Source organism: Ranitomeya imitator, chromosome 1 (assembly GCF_032444005.1).
Source record: "Ranitomeya imitator isolate aRanImi1 chromosome 1, aRanImi1.pri, whole genome shotgun sequence".
Classification (NCBI taxonomy): Eukaryota; Metazoa; Chordata; class Amphibia; order Anura; family Dendrobatidae; genus Ranitomeya; species Ranitomeya imitator.
This window is the reverse complement of record NC_091282.1, coordinates 842153268-842172074: the sequence shown is the minus strand read 5'-3', so window position 1 is coordinate 842172074 and position 18807 is coordinate 842153268. Positions and strand designations below refer to the sequence as shown.

The 18807-nt window shown below is 41.2% G+C and overlaps 1 protein-coding gene across 1 annotated transcript in view; it reads right to left on the bottom strand.

Annotated features, from left to right (window-relative positions):
- The window catches only part of TMPRSS9 (transmembrane serine protease 9), a 229271-nt gene that overhangs the window by 183966 nt on the left and 26498 nt on the right, over positions 1 to 18807 (bottom strand). The window contains exon 2 of the mRNA XM_069740847.1: positions 1526 to 1653. Coding sequence (XP_069596948.1) covers positions 1526 to 1653 — 128 coding nt within the window. The remainder of the gene's footprint in view (positions 1 to 1525; positions 1654 to 18807) is intronic.

Sequence of the window (18807 nt, the reverse complement as noted above, 5' to 3'; positions counted from 1 at the left end):
AGTACTATGTAAACCTATGGAAAACCAAATCCTCTGTGCCCATGGTGCGGAAAAAAATGTACGGAAACGCTGCGTTGTAATTTCCGCAGCATGTCAATTGGCCGCCCATTGGCTGAAGCCTTCAAAATTCCGTTTGATGAAATGTGAAGGCTGTAAAGTTATGAGACTGCGCAGAGACACATCACTGGTCCATGAAGGAAAGGATGAGTTTTTATTTATTTTATTTGGGGCACTGTAGCATTTTAGAAGCATTAAAGTAGTACAGGACAATTCCTTTAAGGGTATATTCACACAACATTTTTGTCAGATGGGCAAACCTGATAAGTTTTTCAATAGGTAGAGACTTCAGGAAATGCCAGCGTTTTTGTTTCCTGAAGGGTCTTTTTTCAGCATTTTTATGTCATTTCATGGGTGCTTTTTCAACATTTTGAATGTGAGTTATTTTTCCTGGATTTTGGGGGTCTCTTTTACAGGGGCATTATCTGGACATTTTATTTTTACCTTCATTCAATAATGAAAACAATGCTAGCAGTTTCTGAATCAAAAAATGCGTCAAAACGTTTAAAAAGATGTCCTGGCAGACTCTTTTTGAGCCTATACATTGACTTCTTTTATAAAATATAAAGCATCCTTGAGCAGTAAACGCCAGAAGAATGGACAGGTTACTTTTTTTTAACAACTTAGCATCTTTGGAAACGTTAAACGGTTTAAAGTCACTCTAAGGACTGAACATAGGAATAACAAGTTGTTTTTACATATCACTTATGTTTATTCCTTTGAGTGATTAGTTTGCACATTTTCAGGCGGGTTTCAGAGTATAATCCGCCTAAAAAAGATGTCATCTACACATACTCTATATCTGGTTAAGTCAAAGCTTGAACTGTCTGAAAGTTAGGCAGCATTAGTAAATCAAACTCATTGTGTGTAAAACGACGCTTAGGGCTCGTGCAGACAAACTTATTGTCATTTTGTGTGTGGTCAGATAAAACATCGGATCACATCCGGACCACTGTTATGCTATGTGATCCTGTACATGTCTGATTTTTACTCATACAGGGTCGGTGAAGGGAAAAAAAAAAATCACAGCATGCCCGAGTTTGATCTAATATTTGGTCAATTAGTCCATAGAAAACATCGTACTGCACTGGGATGATTGCGTGCACTCCGATTTCCACGCACTAACAATGGAGAAGATGGAGACATTTTTTCTCCATCTTCTCCTTGTCCAAGTGAACCAGATAACAGTATAATCATCAGCGTTTGATCAGAAGGTGATTTGCCTAATCGACCCGATTCTCTCAGATGAGAGAATACACGGTTGTGTGACCTCAGTCTAATTCTTTCTTTTTCCCTCACACTTGTTTATTTTTTTAACTGAATGTCACACGAAAACTGCAGAAATTTTTAAAAATAAGCTTGAAAGGAAAAAAATATTGTTAGTACTGATATTATTTCACTATTTTAGAACCTTTTTATGGTTTAGTTTTTCAGTTGAGAGGACAGTGTCAGACAGTAATAGACTTACCATTCTCTGTAACGTAGTGGTTATAGATTTGTAGTACAAAGAGGAGCTATTTTGTAAACTAGGGTTGTACTGAAGGCCTTGTAATTCCAACGTATGTACGACAGTGAGGCTCTGTGTTGTTAAATACACTAGAGAAAAAAAATTTGGGAGAATCAATGGATTCATTCATTTGCGGACGAATCAAACACAGACAATTATATGAGTATCTCATGCAGCTTATAATATTTATTATGATCTGAGTTAAAGTCTAATGTTTACATTTTAATAAAATATATATATACAACCCCTGGCAAAAATTATGGAATCACCGGCCTTGGAGGATGTTCATTCAGTTGTTTAATTTTGTAGAAAAAAAGCAGATCACAGACATGGCACAAAACTAAAGTCATTTCAAATGGCAACTTTCTGGCTTTAAGAAACGCTAAAAGAAATCAAGAACAAAAATGTGGTAGTCAGTAATGGTTACTTTTTTTAACCAAGCATAGGGGAAAAATTATGGAATCATTCAATTCTGAGGAAAAAATTATGGAATCACCCTGTAAATTTTCATACCCAAAAATAACACCTGCATCAAATTAGATCTGCTCGCTAGTCTGCATCTATAAAGGAGTGATCACACCTTGGAGAGCTGTTGCACCAAGTGGACTGACATGAATCATGGCTCCAACACGAGAGATGTCAATTGAAACAAAGGAGAGGATTATCAAAGTCTTAAAGAGGGTAAATCATCATGCAATGTTGCAAAAGATGTTGGTTGTTCACATTCAGCTGTGTCTAAAATCTGGACCAAATACAAACAACTTGGGAAGGTTATTAAAGGCAAACATACTGGTAGACCAAGGAAGACATCAAAGCGTCAAGACCGGAAACTTCAAGCAATATGTCTCCAAAACAGGAAATGCACATCAAAACAAATGAGGAATGAATGGGTGAAAACTGGAGTCAACGTCTGTGACCCAACTGTAAGAAACCGCCTAAAGGAAATGGGATTTACATACAGAACAGCTAAACGAAAACTATCATTAACACCTAAATAGAAAAAACAAGGTTACAATGGGCTAAGGACAAGCAATTGTGGACTGTGGATGACTGGATGAAAGTCATATTCAGTGATGAATCACAAATCTGCATTGGGAAAGGTGATGATGCTGGAACTTTTGTTTGGTGCCGTTCCAGTGAGATTTATAAAGATGACTGCCTGAAGAGAACATGCAAATTTCCACAGTCATTGATGATATGGGGCTGCATGTCAGGTAAAGGCACTGGGGAGATGGCTATCATTACAGCTTCAATAAATGCACAAGTTTATGTTGATAATTTGGACACTTTTCTTATCCCATCAATTGAAAGGATGTTTGGGGATTATGAAATAATTTTTCAAGATGATAATGCATCCTGCCATAGAGCAAAAACTGTGAAAACATTCCTTAAAACAAGACACATAAGGTCAATGTCATGGCCTGCAAATAGTCCGGATCTCAATCCAATTGAAAATCTTTGGTGGAAGTTGAAGAAAATGGTCCATGACAAGGCTCCAACCTGCAAAGCTGATCTGGCAACAGCAATCAGGGAAAGTTGGTGCCAGATTGATGAAGAGTGCTGTTTGACACTCATTAAGTCCATGCCTCGGAGACTGCAACCTGTTATAAAAGCCAGAGGTTGTGCAACAAAACACTAGTGATGTTTTGGAGTTTTTTTTGTTTGTTTGTTTTTCATGATTCCGTAATTTTTTTCTCAGAATTGATTGATTCCATAATTTTTCCCCTATGCTTGATTATCAAAAGTAACCATTACTGACTACCACATTTTTTTAATCTTGATTTCTTTTAGTGTTTCTTAAAGCCAGAAAGTTGCCATTTGAAATTACTTTAGTTTTGTGCCATGTCTGTGATCTGCTTTTTTTCTACAAAATTAAACAACTGAATGAACATCCTCCAAGGCCGGTGATTCCATAATTTTTGCCAGGGGTTGTATATATACAGCTTTGGCAAAAACTAAGAGACCACCACATCAAAACCCTGTCATGGGCAGCCCATTCTCCAGACCTGAACCCTATTGAAAACCTCTGGAATGTAATCAATAGGATGATGGATAGTCACAAGCCATCAAACAAAGAAGACCTGCTTAAATTTTTGCTCCAGAAGCGAAGTAGTGTGAAAGACTGGTGGAAAGCATGCCAAGACCGCATGAAAGCAGTGATTAGAAATCATGGCTATTCCACAAGATATTGATTTCTGAACTCTTCCTGAGTTAAAACATTAGTATTGTTGTTTCTAACTGATTATGAACTTGTTTTCTTTGCATTATTTGAGGTCTGAAAGCACTGGGTTGTTTTAATTTTGACCATTTTTCATTTATTGCTTGGAAATTTGGAGACATGTTGTCAGAAGTTTATTGAACAAAAAAGCAATTTACGTTTTGCTCAAAAATATACCTATAAAAAGAAAAATCAGACAAACTGAACATTTTGCAATGGTCTCTTAAAAAAAAAAAAAGAAATATATATATAAATATATATGTATATATATATATATATATATATATATATATATATTTCTTTTTTTTTTTTAAGAGACCATTGCAAAATGTTCAGTTTGTCTGATTTTTCTTTTTATAGGTATATTTTTGAGCAAAACGTAAATTGCTTTTTTGTTCAATAAACTTCTGACATATATACATATATATACATATACATATATTAGGGTGCCAAGGAAATGAATGGTAATCTTTCTTTTAATCTTTCTTTTTTAATCTTTAAAAGATGGTAAAAAAAATGGTAAAAATTAAGTAGCAAGTTTTTCAAGGTCTTACCTCCTATTTTTGTTCCCTTTTGGTCATAGATATTTTATAATTTTCTTTTTTTAAAATTAGTTATCATTTAATGGTTGCTCAAGGGCACATCATATTGCAGTTTTAAATGTTTGTTTAGTATTTATCATCATGCATATCCCGCGTTATGTATGGTATGTTATGCTTTTTACCGATCAGATTAATTATATTTACGCAAAAAACTGAACTGACAGCTACATTGCTGCTAAGTACTGATACATGTTCAGCAGCACGGTGGCGCAGTGGTTAGCACAGCAGCCTTGCAGCGCTGGAGTCCTGGGTTCTAATCCCACCCAGGACAACATCTGCAAAGAGTTTGTATGTTCTCTCCGTGTTTGCGTGGGTTTCCTCCGGGCACTCCGGTTTCCTCCCACATTCCAAAGACATACTGATAGGGATTCTAGATTGTGAGCCCCATTGGGGACAGTGATGATAATGTGTGCAAAACTGTAAAGCGCTGCGGAATATGTTAGCGCTATATAAAAATAAAGATTATTATTTATTATTATTAATGTACATAATTGTGTAATGCATATTTTACTGTAATAGAATGCTTACTGCCATTCCATGTTTTTTGAATTATAAATAGTATATCCAGTTAAAGATATGATGACAAACTGAGTGGTTATTGTGTGTACAATATTGTGGAAAATGAGAAACATGGAATAATTCACATGCCTTAAGCAAGTGGTAAATCTAAATTTAATGTCAACATATTTTACATGGTGAATCCTTATGCCAAAATGAACAAATTTGAGGGGTAAGACTTACCAATTTGCAAAGTTCCTTTTTCCTTGGCACCCTAATATATATACAGTACAGACCAAAAGTTTGGACACACCTTCTCATTTAAAGATTTTTCTGTATTTTCATGACTATGAAAATTTTACATTCAAACTGAAGGCATCAAAACTATGAATTGACACATGTGGAATTATATACTTAACAAAAAAGTGTGAAACAACTGAAAATATGTTTTATATTCGAGGTTCTTCAAAGTAGCCACCTTTTGCTTTGATGACTGCTTTGCACACTCTTGGCATTCTCTTACACCACCGTTCAAAAGTTTAGGGTCATTTAGAAGCTTCCTTATTTTTGAAAGAAAAGCACAGTTTTTTCCAATGAAGCTAACATTAAATGATTCAGAAATACACTCTATACATTGTTAATGTGGTAAATGACTATTTTAGCTGCAATCGTCTGGTTTGTAATGCAATATCTTTATAGGTGTATAGAGGCCCATTTCCAACAACCATCACTCCAGTGTTCTTATTGTACTTTGTGTTTTCTATCTGTGTAAGAAGGCTAATGGATGGTTAGAATACCCTTGAAAACACTTGTGCAAGTTTGTTAGTACAGCTGAAAAAAGTTTGGCTGATTAGAGAACCTATAAACTTGACCTTCCTTTGAGCTAGTTGAGAATCTGGAGCATTACATTTGTTGGTTCCAATAAACTCTCAAAATGGCCAGAAAAAAAGAACTTTCATGTGAAACTCGACAGTCTATTCTTGTTATTAGAAATGAAGGCTATTCCATGAGAGAAATTACCAAGAATCTGAAGATATCCTACAACAGTGTTTCCTACAATGTCGTAAGTACATTAGAGTCTGGAGTTTGAGAAATTGACGCCTCACAGGTCCTCAACTTGCAGCTTCATTAAATAGTACACGCAAAACACCAGTGTGAACTTCTACAATGAAGAGGCGACTCCCGGATGCTTGCCTTCATGGCAGAGTGACAAAGAAAAAGCCATATCTGAGACTGGCTAATAAAAGGAAAAGATTAATATGGGAAAAAGAACACAGACATTGGACAGAGGAAGATTGGAAAAAAGTGTTATGGACAGACAAATCCAAGTTTGAGGTGTTTGGATCACACAGAAGAACCTTTGTGAGACGTAGAACAACTGAAAAGATGTTGGAAGAGTGCCTGACGCCATCTATCAAGCATGGTGGAGGCAATGTGATGGTCTGGGGTTGCTTTGGTGCTGGTAAAGTGGGAGATTTGTACAAGATAAAAGAGATTTTAAATAAGGAAGGCTATCACTCCATTTTGCCGCACCATGCCATACCCTGTGGACAGCGCTTGATTGGAGCCAATTTCATCCTACAACAGGACAATGACCCAAAGCACACCTCCAAATTATGCAAGAACTATTTAGGGAAGAAGCAGGCAGCCGGTATTCTATCTGTAATGGAGTGGCCAAGTCAGTCACCAGATCTCAACCCCATTGAGCGGTTGTGGGAGCAGCTAGCCTGTATGGTACGCAGAAAGTGCCCATCAAGCCAAACCAACTTGTGGGAGGGGCTTCTGGAAGCATGGGGTGAAATTTCTCCAGATTACCTCAGCAAATTAACTGCTAGAATGCCAAAGGTCTGCAATGCTGTAATTGCTGCAAAGGGAGCATTCTTTGACAAAAGCAAAGTTTCAAGGAGAAAATTATTATTTCAAATAAAAATCTTTTTTTTGAACCTTGTCAATGTCTGGACTAGATTTTCAATTCATTTGGCAACTCATTTGATTAATAAAAGTATGAGTTTTCATGGAAAACACAAAATTGTCTGGGTGACCCTAAACTTTTGAATGGTAGTGTATATATGGGTTTTCTAGTGTAACAGTTTTATTAAAATGGGCATGGTGTACTGGATAGAGTTTTAATGGGAGCAGTGGTTAGCACGCAGCCTTGCAGCGCTGGGGTCCTGGGTTCTAATCCCACCCAGGACAACATCTGCAAAGAGTTTGTATGTTCTCTCCGTGTTTGCTCCTGGTACTCCGGTTTCCTCCCACACTCCAAAGACATACTGATAGGGAATCTAGATTGTGAGCCCCATCGGGGACAGTGATGATAGTGTGCAAACTGTAAAGCGCTGTGGAAGATGTTAGCGCTATATAAAAGTAAAGATTATTATTATTAAGTGACAGTTACTTCACTAAACATGGCAAGGTGGATGTGTCTGTCACCGAATTTCACAATGCGAGTTGTATACAATGTTAAATAGATCTCATTGACCTGATGAGGCTAGTGTACTTTACTTTGAAAACTCATGTCAGGATAGCTTTTTGATAATCAAAGTGCTGCTTAATATAAAACTACAGTGTGAACCTCATGACACCCTTAGGTTATGTGCCCACGAAAAGGAATAGTAGCATTCTGGACGCAGCATATTTTCGCTACTCCCAAAACTCTGCATTCTACATTACGTACTTGTCTTTTGGAACTATGCAAATTTACCTCATCTAATAACAATTCAGGAAAAATACACAGAGGAGAGTAGCGTCTCCACTACAGAAGTGTATATGCTGCGGCTTTGAAATCAGCACCACGACTGAGTTCTATAAATCCCATCCATTGTGCTTGTAATGTAGAACACTGTGTCCAATACGCTACTACTCCGTCCTGATCGCGGGCACGCAGCCTTAGGTGCTGTGTTTAGTAAGGCTACTTTCACACTAGCGTCGTACGATGCACGTCGCAATGCGTCGTTTTGCAGAAAAAACGCATCCTGCAAAGTTGTCTGCAGGATGCGTTTTTTCTCCATAGGCTTGTATTAGCGACGCATTGTGACGCATTGCCACACGTCGTGCGACGGTTGCATCGTGTTGTGGTGGACCGTGGCACCAAAAAACGTTGCATGTAAAGTTTTTTGGTGCGTTGTGTTCGCCATTTCCGACCGTGCATGTGCGTCCGGAACTCCACCCCCTCCTCCCTGGAGCTCACAATGGGGCAGCGGATGCGTTGTAGTAATGCATCCACTGCCCCCGTTGTGCTGCGCTTTCACAGCATGCGTCCGTACGTCGCCACGACGCATTGCGACGTGCGTCGTACGACGCTAGTGTGAAAGTAGCCTAACACAACACTAATCTTAAAAGTAGCCTAACACAACACTAATCTTAATCATAAGAGGACCTCTCACCAGTTTTTTTTATGTTGAACTGGACACACAATGTAAACGAGGCTGCAGAGCAGAGTAAAATGTTTTTTTTTTGTTCATTTTTTATTTTGCCTCTCTGTTGTGGCGATATTACTTAGTAATCAAAGTATTTTGCATCTAATGAGTTAATGTTCATTAAGTCCAAGCTTTTTCCCCTGTATAGCTTTGCCTTATCATAAGCAAGCAGTTACACATGGGAGAAAAACATGCCCCAGGATAGCTAAAAACAGGCTACTCTTGTGTGACATGCAATGACATCATACTTTGTTATTACTACATACTAAGTACAAGTTGCCAAGTTACTGTGAGTACCACAGTCATAAGTGTGATTACTGACATCTTTGAACTTTCATCTCCGGACAGTATAGCCAATGTGACCATACTATGATAAAAGAGCTAATTGAAAGGTTTGTAATGTGACACTGCTAAACTCAGTTAGGCTGCCACTTATCTGAAAGGTGTTAGTCATCTGTGCTCTATTACCAGTATTTTCATATCATGCAAGACCAAGAGATCAGGACTCTGTCATTGTACCTCACACACTGAGAAACCTGCTTTAAGTTATTGTGGGAAATGTTCTTTTTCGCCTGTATGTTGCTGCCTGTTTATGATTGGTCAACGTGAAACAGAAGGAAGAAGTAAACTCCCTCAGAATGTCTCTGATAACACCTAGTTACACTCCAGGAATATTCTGCTCTATTATTATATTGTGTGTCCAGTTCAACATGAAAAATTAAATTTGGTGAAAGATCCCCTTTTAAATGAAAGTTGTCATCAAAAAATGACCTACGCTTCCTAAATCAGGTTTTTATGTTACATGTATGTTTAATACATTTTTGTTAATTCTTATCTATTTTTCATATCAAAATCTATATTAACAATATTCACACTGGCCACTGGGACTTGTTCTTCCTATTCCTTCAGAAAATCCACATGAACATTAGCAACAATATTCTAGCCAACACCATGTTTCACTGTATTGAAAAGCAACTAAAGGAGTGAAGTGTCGGGGAGCCGGGATGTGACAGCATCTGCTGCAAATGGTGTATCTAGTGTTATCTATTGTATATATAGGAGTTACCTTTCATTGTAGTCCGATCTGTGATGAAAATGAACCTCCTGAAAAGTATTTTTTTTTTTATAAAGAACAAGAAGTATGAGTATAAAATAGCCCCAGTAGCCAGTGTGAAAATTTCATGATTTCTAATTATTTTTTTAAATACAGAACATTATGTGAAAAATAAAGAAAACATTACCAACTATTTTTAAAACATTAATTTAATATAAAACCTGATTTAAAAAGTAGGTAATTTTCTGATGAGACATTCCCTTTAAGCATGTTAACAATTCGCCATCACCGTTTATCCCAATGGTAAAGATAGAAATCAATTACCTCATAATGAAAAAAAATGTTTGTTCCAAAATTCAAAAAAGGAAAATAAAAACAGAAGGTACTTATGCTTCTTTCCTATTGTCAGAAAGAAAGTTTGGTCCATTTAACAACGAACTTGGTCAAGTCACAACTCTTTAACCCCTCTGTGACCTTAGACGTACTATCCCGTCGAGGTGCCCTGGGCTTATCTGACCCTGGACGGGATAGTACGTCATAGCCGATCGGCCGCGCTCACGGGGGGAGCGCGGCCGATCGCGGCCGGGTGTCAGCTGCTTATCGCAGCTGACATCCGGCACTATGTGCCAGGAGCGGTCACGGACCGCCCCCGGCACATTAACCCCTGGCACACCGCGATCAAAGATGATCGCGATGTGCCGGCGGTGCAGGGAAGCACCGCGCAGGGAGGGGGCTCCCTGCGGGCTTCCCTGAGCCCCCCGCAGCAACGCGATGTGATCGCGTTGCTGCGAGGGTCTCCTCACCTCCCTCCCTGCTCGAGCCCCGGATCCAAGATGGCAGCGGATCCGGGTCCTGCAGGGAGGGAGGTGGCTTCACAGAGCCTGCTTAGAGCAGGCACTGTGAAGCCTGCAGCGCTGCATGTCAGATCAGTGATCTGACAGAGTGCTGTGCAAACTGTCAGATCACTGATCTGTGATGTCCCCCCCTGGGACAAAGTAAAAAAGTAAAAAAAAAATTTTCCAAATGTGTAAAAAAAATAAAAAAAAAATATTCCAAAATAATGAAAAAAAAAAAAAAATATTATTCCCATAAATACATTTCTTCATCTAAATAAAAAAAAAAAAACAATAAAAGTACACATATTTAGTATCGCCGCGTCCGTAACGACCCGACCTATAAAACTGTCCCACTAGTTAACCCCTTCAGTAAACACCGTAAGAAAAAAAAAAAAAAACGAGGCAAAAAACAACGCTTTATTATCATACCGCCGAACAAAAAGTGGAATAACACGCGATCAAAAGGACAGATATAAATAACCATGGTACCGCTGAAAGCGTCATATTGTCCCGCAAAAAAAGAGCCGCCATACAGCATCATCAGCAAAAAAATAAAAAAGTTATAGTCCTGAGAATAAAGCGATGCAAAAATAATTATTTTTTCTGTAAAATAGTTTTTATCGTATAAAAGCACCAAACCATAAAAAAATGATATAAATGAGGTATCGCTGTAATCGTACTGACCCGAAGAATAAAACTGATTTATCAATTTTACCAAACGCGGAACGGTATAAACGCCTCCCCCAATAGAAATTCATGAATAGCTGGCTTTTGGTCATTCTTCCTCACAAAAATCGGAATAAAAAGCGATAAAAAAATGTCACGTGCCCAAAAATGTTTTCAATAAAAACGTCAACTCGTCCCGCAAAAAACAAGACCTCACATGACTCTGTGGACCAAAATATGGAAAAATTATAGCTCTCAAAATGTGGTATTGCAAAAAATATTTTTTGCAATAAAAAGGGTCTTTCAGTGTGTGACGGCTGCCAATCATAAAAATCCGCTAAAAAACTCGCTATAAAAGTAAATCAAACCCCCCTTCATCACCCCCTTAGTTAGGGAAAAATAAAAAAAAATGTATTTATTTCCATTTTCCCATTAGGGCTAGGGTTAGGGCTAGGGTTAGGGCTAGGGCTAGGGTTAGGGCTAGGGTTAGGGCTAGGGTTAGGGCTAGGGTTAGGGCTAGGGTTAGGGCTAGGGCTAGGGTTAGGGCTAGGGTTAGGGTTAGGGCTAGGGTTAGGGCTAGGGTTAGGGCTAGGGTTAGGGTTAGGGTTAGGGCTAGGGTTAGGGCTAGGGTTAGGGTTAGGGCTAGGGTTAGGGCTAGGGTTAGGGCTAGGATTAGGGTTAGGGTTAGGGCTAGGGTTAGGGCTAGGATTAGGGTTAGGGTTAGGGTTGGGGCTACAGTTAGGGTTGGGGCTAAAGTTAGGGTTAGGGTTTAGATTACATTTACAGTTGGGAATAGGGTTGGGATTAGGGTTAGGGGTGTGTCAGGGTTAGAGGTGTGGTTAGGGTTACCGTTGGAATTAGGGTTAGGGGTGTGTTTAGATTAGGGTTTCAGTTATAATTGGGGGGTTTCCACTGTTTCGGCACATCAGGGGCTCTCCAAACACGACATGGCGTCCGATCTCAATTCCAGCCAATTCTGCGTTGAAAAAGTAAAACAGTGCTCCTTCCCTTCCGAGCTCTCCTGTGTGCCCAAACAGGGGTTTACCCCAACATATGGGGTATCAGCGTACTCAGGACAAATTGGACAACAACTTTTGTGGACCAATTTCTCCTGTTACCCTTGGGAAAATACAAAACTGGGGGCTAAAAAATAATTTTTGTGGGAAAACAAAAAGATTTTTTATTTTCACGGCTCTGCGTTATAAACTGTAGTGAAACACTTGGGGGTTCAAAGTTCTCACAACACATCTAGATAAGTTCATTGAGGGGTCTAGTTTCCAATATGGGGTCACTTGTGGGGGGTTTCTACTGTTTAGGTACATTAGGGGCTCTGCAAACGCAATGTGACGCCTGCAGACCAATCCATCTAAGTCTGCATTCCAAATGATGCTCCTTCCCTTCCGAGCCCTCCCATGCGCCCAAACGGTGGTTCCCCCCCACATATCGGGTATCAGCGTACTCAGGACAAATTGGACAACAACATTTAGGGTCCAATTTCTCCTGCTAACCTTGGAAAAATACAAAACTGGGGGCTAAAATATAATTTTTGTGGAAAAAAAAATTTTTTATTTGCATGGCTCTGCGTTATAAACTGTAGTGAAATACTTGGGGGTTCAAAGCTCTTACAACACATCAAGATGAGTTCCTTAGGGGGTCTACTTTCCAAAATGGTGTCACTTGTGGGGGGTTTCTACTGTTTAGGTACATTAGGGGCTCTGCAAACGCAATGTGACGCCTGCAGACCATTCCATCTAAGTCTGCATTCCAAATGGCGCTCCTTCCCTTCCGAACCCTCCCATGCGCCCAAACGGTGGTTCCCCCCCACATATGGGGTATCAGCGTACTCAGGACAAATTGGACAACAACTTTTGGGGTCCAATTTCTCCTGTTACCCTAGGGAAAATACAAAACTGGGGGCTAAAAAATAATTTTTGTGGGAAAAAAATTTTGTTTTATTTTTATGGCTCTGCATTATAAACTTCTGTGAAGCCCTTGGTGGGTCAAAGTGCTCACCACACATCCAGATAAGTTCCTTAGGGGGTCTACTTTCCAAAATGGTGTCACTTGTGGGGGGTTTCAATGTTTAGGCACATCAGTGGCTCTCCAAACGCAACATGGCGTCCCATCTCAATTCCTGTCAATTTTGCATTGAAAAGTCAAACGGCGCTCCTTCCCTTCCGAGCTCTCCCATGCGCCCAAACAGTGGTTTACTGCCACATATGGGGTATCAGCGTACTCGGGACAAATTGGACAACAACTTTTGAGGTCCAATTTCTTCTCTTACCCTTGAAAAAATAAAAAATTGGGGGCAAAAATATAATTTTTGTGAAAAAATATGATTTTTTATTTTTACGGTTCTGCATTATAAACTTCTGTGAAGCACTTGGTGGGTCAAAGTGCTCACCACACCTCTAGATAAGTTCCTTAGGGGGTCTACTTTCCAAAATGGTGTCACTTGTGGGGGGTTTCAATGTTTAGGCACATCAGTGGCTCTCCAAACGCAACATGGCGTCCCATCTCAATTTCTGTCAATTTTGCATTGAAAAGTCAAACTGCGCTCCTTCCCTTCCGAGCTCTCCCATGCGCCCAAACAGTGGTTTACTGCCACATATGGGGTATCAGCGTACTCAGGACAAATTGGACAACAACTTTTGAGGTCCAATTTCTTCTCTTACCCTTGGAAAAATAAAAAATTGGGGGCAAAAATATAATTTTTGTGAAAAAATATGATTTTTTATTTTTACGGCTCTGCATTATAAACTTCTGTGAAGCACTTGGTGGGTCAAAGTGCTCACCACACATCCAGATAAGTTCCTTAGGGGGTCTACTTTCCAAAATGGTGTCACTTGTGGGGGGTTTCAATGTTTAGGCACATCAGTGGCTCTCCAAACGCAACATGGCGTCCCATCTCAATTCCTGTCAATTTTGCATTGAAAAGTCAAATAGCGCTCCTTCCCTTCCGAGCTCTCCCATGCACCCAAACAGTGGTTTACTGCCACATATGGGGTATCAGCGTACTCAGGACAAATTGGACAACAACTTTTTGGGTCCAATTTCTCCTGTTACCCTTGGTAAAATAAAACAAATTGGAGCTGAAGTAAATTTTTTGTGTAAAAAAGTTAAATGTTCATTTTTATTTAAACATTCCAAAAATTCCTATTAAACACCTGAAGGGTTAATAAACTTCTTGAATGTGGTTTTGAGCACCTTGAGGGGTGCAGTTTTTAGAATGGTGTCACACTTGGGCATTTTCTATCATATAGACCCCTCAAAATGACTTCAAATGAGACGTGGTCCCTAAAAAAAAATGGTGTTGTAAAAATGAGAAATTGCTGGTCAACTTTTAACCCTTATAACTCCCTAACAAAAAAAAAAATTGGTTCCAAAATTATGCTGATGTAAAGGAGACATGTGGGAAATGTTACTTAAGTATTTTGTGTGACATATCTCTGTGATTTAATTGCATAAAAATTCAAAGTTTGAAAATTGCGAAATTTTCAAAATTTTCGCCAAATTTCCGTTTTTTTCACAAATAAACGCAGGTACTATCAAAGAAATTTTACCACTATCATGAAGTACAATATGTCACGAGAAAACAGTGTCAGAATCACCAGGATCCGTTGAAGCGTTTCGGAGTTATAACCTCATAAAGGGACAGTGGTCAGAATTGTAAAAATTGGCCTGGTCATTAACGTGCAAACCACCCTTGGGGGTAAAGGGGTTAAAGAGCATCATTCTTCAAATGTTTCATGTTGAGCTTGACACAGGTTGTAATAATGGCTGCAGAACAGAATAAAACATGCTTTTTTGTTTCTTTCTTTTAATTCTTTAATATTGCATTAGGTGGAATGTATGGCATTGTTCATCCTGAGCTCTCTGATTCATGAGCATAATGCCATAAGTAGAGATGAGCGGTGTTCGAGTCGAACAGTTAGTCAATTTCAAATTCGAGCTGTTTTGGGCCGAACAGTTGCTTAAAATTTGGCTGTTCAAGTTTCTGTTCGATATCTGTTCGTTCACCAAAAGCCTAACTTGATTTTCACATTTAAACTGTTTAGCAATGTTAATAGACTGTTTCAGTGTATAGTGGGTGGAGGGGGGGGGCGGGAATAGATCTGTGCTGAAATAATGCCGATCTCCATTTTTTTCCCCCCGCATTTACAGTGGGGCGGTGCAGTCTCTCAGCCTATCAGCAGTGCACACACAGCAATGTGCATGTGTCATTGGCTGTGTATGTAACATGTCCTTGCCCTATAAGAATCAGCCATTTTCCCCGTCACCACCATTTCCTCACTGCTGCAGCTTAGTGTTAGACGGCACCGCTGCTGCTGTGGGCGCTATACAGTCTAAGAGTGGTTTTTGCGAGCGAATTTTCTGTTAGACAGAGAGAGATAGGTTTAAGGAGTCGGACTAGTTGTAATATCAGCCCTTTTCAGGGTAGGTTACAGCAGTTCATAGCACTTTTTGCCAGGCAGGTCTGTGCCAGTGCTGTCCAAGTGTTTGTCACAGCATTTGGTGTAATCTAGCTCAGCCAATCCTTTTGGGCTAGTAGCATTGTCTGGTAGTCATCTGAGTAGCCCACCTGTGAAGCTAGCTACACCGCCTGTGTATCTAAATTTTTACTGCATAAAAACCCAGTAAATCGTTTTGGGCTTAGTAGCAGTGTCTGCACGTCAGTGGAGTAGCCCGCATGTGAAGCTAACTACAAAGCATGTGTATCTACATTTTTACTGCATCTAACCAGTAAATCGTTGTGATGCTACCAGAGAAATGGAGCTAGAGTGGACCCTCTGGACTGTGCATAAGACCTACCCCTGGGCGAACTGACCTAGTGAGACCGACCCCTATACAGGGACCGTCAGGAGCAGGCCCAGAGGTCACCAGTCCACAGTAGCAGATACCAAGTGGGACGGCTCAGAAGGAGGAAGAGAAGATGGGTATGAGGCAGAAACAAAGAAAGTACAGGGGACGGAAATACTGGAACCAGGGAGACCGGTAATGGATGATAGGAACAGCAAAACTGAGCCAGAGGAAAGCACAGACACAGGAAAGCAAGACTAAGTGTCGAGCACAAGGATGCCAGACACAGAGCACAAAGTGGCCAGAGACACAAGCTAGAAGCAAATGACGATCAGGCGTGTCCATGCAGGAGAGGCGGCCTGATATACCATATACCTCACCCGGATTGGCTGCAGGAGATCTCCGGATTCAAGTATCCAGTAGCAGAAGGATTGGAGCGCGTGCGCCCTCTAGGGACCCAGGACGCCTGCGCAGAAGCCGGATCCCACCAGCAGAGCGAGAAGCAGGAAGCAGGGGAGGAGCACAGCGAGGACGAGCGCCGAGACACGGAAGCAGGAGAGCAGGAACAAACAGCGGCGGGAAGAGCAGGCGCCGCTGCAGAAGAACAGAGACCCAGGGACCCAGGAGTGGAGCGATAAGAGTGAGCAGGAAGAGCAGCCACCACAGAAGGAGCAGGACGAGCGTGCCTGGACCCGGAGGCGGGGCGACAGAGGTGAGCAGAGGGAGCGATGCTAACAATCATTTTGGTGCTAGTAGCAGTGTCTGCATGTCAGCGGAGTATCCCGCCGGTGAAGCTACACCGCCTATGTATCTAAATTTTTACTGCATCTAACCCAGTAATTCGTATTGGGCCTAGGAGCAGTGTCTGCACGTCAGTGGAGTAGCCTGCCTGTGAAGCTAACTACACCGCCTGTGTACCTAAATTTTTACTGCATCTAACCCAGTAAATTGTTTTGGGCCTAGGAGCAGTGTCTGCATGTTAGCGAAGTAGCCCATCTGGGAAGCTAACTACACCACCTGTGTATCTAAATTTTCACTGCATCTAACCCAGTAAATCGTTTTGGGCCTAGGAGCAGTGTCTGCACGTCAGCGGAGTAGCCCGCCTGTGAAGCAAACTACACCGTCTGTGTATCTAAATTTACTGCATCTAACCCAGTAAATCATTTTGGGCTTAGTAGCAGAGTTTGCACATCAGCGGAGTATCCCGCCTGTGAAGCTACACCACCTGTGTATCTACATTTTTACTGCATCTAACCCAGTAAATTGTTTTGGGCCTAGGAGCAGTGTGTCTGCCTGTTAGCGGAGTAGCACGTCTGTAAAGCTAACTACACTGCCTGTGTATCTAAAGTTTCACTGCATCTAACCCAGTAAATCGTTTTGGGCCTAGTACCACAGTTTGGCCGCTCAGCTCTGCTCGGTTTCCATCCATCATTTTTTGTGCCAACAACTACAGAGTTTCCAATTAGTAAAGCACCAAAATGAGTGGCAAAAGGCCTGCTGCTGGTGGAAAGGGGAATAGGAGTATTGAAAAAAATGTTGTGTCCGTAGGGTAGGTGGTAAAGCAACAGTAACATCTGCAGAAGAAAGACTATCTTCCAGCCAAAGTAAGATGTCTACTTCTTTTCGTGGACAATCTGATATGATCCCTTTCTTACGACCATCACTACGAGCATCACTACAAATTCCAGATGAGGCACAAAAACAGCAGGTGCTTGAACCGATATCAAGTGCTCGTTCAAGTGGGCTCTCCTCCACCTCAACTTCAACATCACAAATACTCCAGTCCTCAGAAGTGTCACCCCAATCGCACTTGCTTCCTCCCAACTCCCAAGTCTCCAGCCTCCCGTTTGAGTATGGGGTAACACAGATGGTTGAGTCTGCAGAGCTGTTTACTCATACTATAGCCTGGGAATCAGAGGTCTGCTCCAGAGCTTCTGTGAATCCAGAAGAGGAAATGATCTGCACTGATGCCCAGAATCTTTGTGAGTCTGATCCAGGCCCAGATCAAGAAGGTTCTGAGCATAATGTAGACCCTCGTTCCCAAACTGTAACTCCTGTTGGTGGATACAATGAGGAAGCTGATGATGAGACAGATATAATTGGAACGAAAACTTGACTTTTCGGTCAGGGCAGGAAGAGGTTGGCTCTGAGGACGACGGGTGTGAGAACACAGAGAGTGATGATGACGAGGTTGGAGACCCCATTTACTGTCAACCAACTGTCCGCCAGTCCATGAGGTCAGCAGAGGAGGTGGCGGAGGATGCTAGTGACAAGTCTGACGATGAGATTAGGTTGTGCCTTCCTGGACAGAGACAGAGTACTGGAAGCACGTCAACAACTGTATCCTCAACCATAACTGTGCCTCTGAGCACAAGTTGTGGTGGCTCTCCAGGTCATATGGGCTCTAAGCCTTGCATAGCCTGGGCATTTTTTGAGATCGCAAAGGATGACCCAACTCATGTTGTCTGTAAGATTTGTTAACAAAATCCCAGTAGAGGCCAAAAAATGAATAGTTTGAGTACTTCATGCATGAACCGTCACATGGATATGAGGCATAAGTTGCAGTGGGATGCTCACTGTGCTACAATGCGGCCAAGTGGGCTGGGCCAACCACCGTCTGCCCATCAAGTGCATCCGCGGCCTCTTCATCCTCTGTGACAGTGGGGACAGCATTGGCACATGGTTTTGGATGCAGACCTTCCATCTCTTTACCCACTAGGCCAGTGTGATTGGCAGGTCGTCTGTAAATTTGCAAGTGGAAACACCTGCTGGTGTTAAGCGCTCTCAGACATTGAGACCACCACATTTTGATCAAGGCAACATAATATCTCATGTCCATATAGAAACAGTAGAGCCGCACAGCTGTCAAAGAGTCCAAGATCAGCCGTGGTCCGCACAAAGCATGTTACACAGGAGCCCGATTTCCAAGTAGAGGTGCCCGCATGAAGCTGACTATAGGGCAGCGAACGTCTAGTGTGTGCCGGATGGAAACTATTGAAATGTAACAACGAGTTCGTTGCAGTAGATTTTCGATGGACAAAAGTACGAATTTCCCCATCTTGAACCCTCACTGCCACATCCATGTTGTTACATTTCAATAGTTTCCATCTGGCACACACTAGACGTTCGCTGCCCTATAGTCAACTTCTC